The 5,175-nt window shown below is 36.3% G+C and overlaps 1 protein-coding gene across 1 annotated transcript; it reads right to left on the bottom strand.

Annotated features, from left to right (window-relative positions):
• Positions 1 to 870: 870 nt before the first annotated feature.
• On the bottom strand, positions 871 to 4,912 carry LOC139720284 (uncharacterized). Its single transcript, XM_071631642.1, has 5 exons — positions 4,906 to 4,912; positions 4,157 to 4,381; positions 3,352 to 3,435; positions 2,397 to 2,454; positions 871 to 941 (listed from the first exon to the last, which is right to left on the bottom strand). The coding sequence occupies exons 1-4, from the start codon at positions 4,910 to 4,912 to the stop codon at positions 2,414 to 2,416; spliced, it is 357 nt and encodes a 118-aa protein (XP_071487743.1). The 3' UTR covers positions 871 to 941; positions 2,397 to 2,413.
• Positions 4,913 to 5,175: the final 263 nt, after the last annotated feature.

Here is a 5,175-nt window from a genome sequence, read left to right as displayed (position 1 = left end):
AGGCACAGCAAATGTAGACAGCTTTTAACAAATTTTTGCCTTCCCTGTCCCTATTCTAAGTGTGATTAAGAGAACCACAAAATGTAAAAGATGTAAACAATGGTTGCTTGACAAGCATTATCATTTCTGAATGCCATTACTGAGAGAATAATAAGCGCATACACAGTAAAAAGGTGCAGACCTATGCTGAATCACCAATAACATCTACTTTTCTCTTGGGTACATGTCAGTGGAAACTCTTTTTTTCCACAAAATATTCATTAAAAAAATCTACATGTGAGAATAATACATCTCGGGTGTCGGGGTCAAAGAAAATACCCCATAATATTTCATTACACGTGTACTAGATCGCGGTAATAGATTGTATACCAAAGCAATATGTATTCAATAAGTATTCGAATTTATCACATGATTGCTTTACTTTAAGGAACAAGATAATTTACATAGGCCTAATCAACGAATCTCATGTTTATCTATTAACATACAAGAGGAATATGAAAATGAATGCGTATTATAACTACTCTCTGAAGTGATGGCTTCTCGTTTGAGGACTTCCAAAGACATCGGTCAGGAAATTAGGAAGACGACACAATCAATCCTTGCTTCAGAGATGACAATAATTGGAGCATCAAATATATTATACAGCTAACATTATGTCGTATAAAGAATGCCTGTTTTCTTTTGTAAAATGATTTATTCACTGCAAGGGTTTGCTTTGCTTTACAACCTACAGTAATTAATTATGATACTGATGAACATGTGGTGAGTGTGTCACTTATCTCAAATTTCAGTATCGGTACAATGGCAAAAATTTGTTGACCTTTAAACTTAAATGAAAACTCTTCGGCAAGAATGACGCTTGAATGCATCTCCAGGACAGCCATGAATGCTTCGAAGAGAAGTAATTATTTTGGCGCATCCTGAATCCTCTGTTTGCCTCACTGTTAAGGGGGAGTGGAAGAGAAAGACAAGTGTTATGATCGATCGTCTAATTATTGCTTAAGTACGAGTTAGTACCCTTTGACAATTCGACAGAGTCAAATTCACACTGCAAGAGCTGCTATAATTAGAACTCTAAGTTGTCATGAATCTCATTCCAACTCGAATGTCTAACTTACTATTTTACTTTATCCTACATGTACACCCATCTCAAATGTTTGATATAAAGAAAACATTTCAGATAGCGGTAATAATTTTTATAATAACACGAGTTACATACTGATACTCTCCCAATTATTTTTTACACTATTATTGGAATGAATTGAATTAAATGGATCGAATACGATTGAACTAACATGTAATGGGATTGAACAAGTTCTCGTTATGGCTACGGCTCTGCGGAATATAAAATACAATGATATGGGTTGTTTTTCTCACACTGCTTTTGCTAGTCATTTCTCTAAATGAAAACTTTCAACCGTGTTTTTGAAACGATTGAAAGTTAAAAGGGTGTGATACGACAATTTCACTATGTAATCGGAGAGTTTTCTCCTTGATATGGATTGTCTTAACATTTGATGGGTGATATGTAATTCATAAAAATCTTACCATTACAAATCATCATTCAGTCATCAAAATCGTTAAATTCTCCATTAATCATTATCTGTCATTGTTTGTCTGACATGGATAAGAATCTAAGTAAACATTTTGTTGGAATTGTGTTTTTCGCTTCTTTACATTTATAACTCTCAGTGTCTAATAAGTGGGTAAGTTTAATAAAATCAGATCTGCTGAGAAATGGGAATGTCAATATGTTAATTAATCCAGTGCTTTAGAAGGGTTGTCAGCCGCTACCATTCGATGCCGATTTTCTATTTCGGTATTATACATTCATTCATCGCATTTGGCCAATGTGTTCGAGATGGTTGTTACCTCTCTTTAAGAGATTGTACATTTTTGATTGAGACCTAACATCAGGTTTCTAACACTGTGCGTGTGTGTGTATGTGAGTGTGTGATACTGAAACATCTCGTATGAAATTTGAAAGAACACGAAATTCCAAGAGCAATTCAAAGTTTATTTGATGAAAATTTGTTTTGAAACGGTTAAGATATCGAAAACAGAGCCATCCTCATAAAAGGGGGCCATCTTTTATTACAATCGCTTTATCTTACTTTGTTTTTAGATGTCTCAGTCATTTGTCAATAACTTTTGAATGGGTTATTCTCTGAATGGTATGCTCTGTACTCATAAGTGCATATTTTGCAAAAAGTTAAAGGCCAAATTTTCATCTCTATCAATACTATATAATCCCTGAAACGTTATCCATAGGAATGACTATGTGTATTTTTTGTGTGCGTGTGCGTAGGGACTGATGGATGGGACAGTGCCGGTGTACAGTGTATGCTTAAACTGATAGAAAGTAGGAGTGAAGGCAAAATACACGGCAAACTTACCTGCTGTCCCACTGAAATCAGGTGGTCGTCAGTTGTGTGACTTTACCATATTTGATTCCTAGTTAAAACAGAAACAATGATACCAATTAAAACGTATTGAAACATAGCAACTCTACTCAGCAAGCACCTGGATATTAAAGAGTAAGGTGAAATCAAACGGAAAAAATGTGATCGTGCATCACAAAACCAACAAAAAGTCGCACGTCTTTATTTTACATGAGGACTCAGAATAAGTGAAATGGGTCAACCAAGTCAATCTTGATGTTTTCATAATTTATGAGAGATTGATTCTTCCACGACATTGTTTCAAGGTTTGGGATCATGAAATGAATGGGACGTTGTGTTTGAGAATAAATATGTTTTTTTTTTTCTAGAACGTCTTTCATTTTGTAGAATAAACATTTAATAGGCCCTTTGTCATTTCATAGAAATCCTTTTGGCAGGCGCTCTTCACTTTCAAATCTAATAACTTTTGGGAAAAATGGTGCTATCGCTTTGAAAGGTGGTAGTTGTAGACAGATGTGCCATGCGTGATACATCATCACAAAGCTTAAAGTCCGCTGCCTTGAAATCTGCCCTTATCTTGAAATCTATGTGTATCATCTTTTTGTCCTTTTTTTCTAAGGCAGGGTCTCAAATAGAAACAGTTTAAGGACAACTCTATGTATTGTTTGATGCCGTCTACACAAGTCTGAGAAGAATGTTTATCTGAAGTTGCTGTACCACACAATTTAATGTCTGTTAAGTCAATATCCCATATTTTAACAATAGCACACAGTTTCAAGTTTTAACCAACGTATGCAGTATGGATACATTTATAAACATAGACAGTTTTGGACAGCCTTTACGAGAGACAATGCTAACCATTTTTCAGCCTTTCATTAAAAGTGAGGACTTCTTCTACGTAATCGTCTTGTTACTCTCACTGATAAGTTAAGATATAAGGCGGGCTTACCTGTCATGATTTCGGCTGCCAGATCTACGAATCCAGCGTCGTACACCTTATCGCTCAACTGTCTTTTAACTTCCTGGTGGGCTCCTAATTTCAAAAGACATTCGATGTGTTCGAGACAAGAGGTCAATACTATTGAATTATAAATTACAAATTCCTGTCATCAAACGAGTTGCTTTACCTGTCTTGAATTCTAGAAACACCACTGTAAAAAAGGAAAATTGAAAGAAAAGGAAGTCGATCCCTTTCACTCGTTTCCACACTATAACACCAAATAGTTTGATTGAAGTTGAAATAAAATTTACAAAAAACTCTTGTGTGTCGAGGAAGGTCACATGTCCCAGTTTGTCTTACCCTACAGTGTCGTCTATTATCATAACATCAATGATCAAGAGTGCAAAGTTGTTGATTTGAACATAACATCCTAGGTTTAATACACACCATTTTTTTATAATGCGATAGCTGCAAAACTAAGTATCAACCTCTTTTTTTTTTTCAGTGTGGAAAGCATTGCTGTCCTGGCACTCAGGAGACGAAATAAGTGTGATTCTGACATGCAGCAATGTGCCTCCTACTGGTTTATGGATTTGAGATCATGGTAGCCTAATTATAGAGTATATTTCTTCCTCCAGATTGCGCTCACATTTGCATCACCCACCCACGGCATCGACTCAATTTTGTTAAAGTGATTAAAGAAGGTTAATTGGATGAAAGATCTTGCTCAAAATATACATAACAGGTTTTGATATTCACAATGTTAAAGCTTGTTCATTGTGATAAGTAGGCTAAGCAGTCAGAAGCCTTTTACCTCGTTTGGATGCAAATTTGTTCATCCTGTTATCTAGAGTCCAGATTTCCTTGCCCTGCTCCACCCATCTTACAAGAAGTTCCAAGACGTCATTCTCACAGTGTGCACCAGGTTGCTCCAGTTTGATGCCCAACACTACGCAGAGCTGGCCGGCTTTACTAGGGTGTATTTGACGTGCTAATTCTCTGAGAACTTCCCTACTCGGGATACAGTCTCTATAGTCGCCTATGGTAGCAGATATTATGGCAACCAGTATACGTTCGTTATTTCATATGGAATTTTATACACACGGAACGTGAGATACTGGATTCATGAGTTACATATAGCAACACTGCAGTATGTTTCTATGATCTCTTAAAATGGTGCTTTATTCCAGATAAGTAATAGTATCATCAAATAATTCTGGTGTATCCGCATTGCCATATGGCTTATTTCTATGCAGTGTAATGCTTGCATGTGTTTGAATGCGTGTACGATAATCTCCCTGTCATGGTTGTGCTTCGTTTGAAACGCATCAGTTCCCACAGAGAATAAAGTCTCGATATACGACTTTGATGGGAGAGACTACAAACAAAAAAGTAAATAACCTTCTGTCTGATTAATCTTATAAAAAATATATTTGTTGTGAGATATATTTTTGCTGGTCAAGGTGACAAAATATTGATGATTTATATTAGTGACACCTGCTCTCATTTTCAATCTATTATTGCTCCGCCTTCTGTGACGCTACTTTGTTTCTCCAAACTTACATATCATAGGTAATGGATGTCAGGTTAAATCATCAAAAGGCACCTGAAAAAAGTAACACTAATTAGTTCAATGTAATACCTAGTAGAATTTCCAGGGCAACAGGTTTATGTCCAGCGTCATGCATGATATCAGCCAAGGCGGTGCGATGGTTGTAGTCTGGTGGACACATCATCTTCCTCCACTCTGTCAGCATCTTCATGTTGTCTTGGATCTTGTCTTCTGTACGAGTTTGGGTCTCAGTGTAATGCTCAATACCAAGCATTTTGGCA

The sequence above is a fragment of the Diadema antillarum genome, unplaced genomic scaffold (assembly GCF_040938485.1).
Source record: "Diadema antillarum isolate AM-2024a unplaced genomic scaffold, OU_Dant_1.0 scf00000125, whole genome shotgun sequence".
Classification (NCBI taxonomy): domain Eukaryota; kingdom Metazoa; phylum Echinodermata; class Echinoidea; order Diadematoida; family Diadematidae; genus Diadema; species Diadema antillarum.
This window is presented reverse-complemented; position numbering and strand designations above follow the sequence as displayed.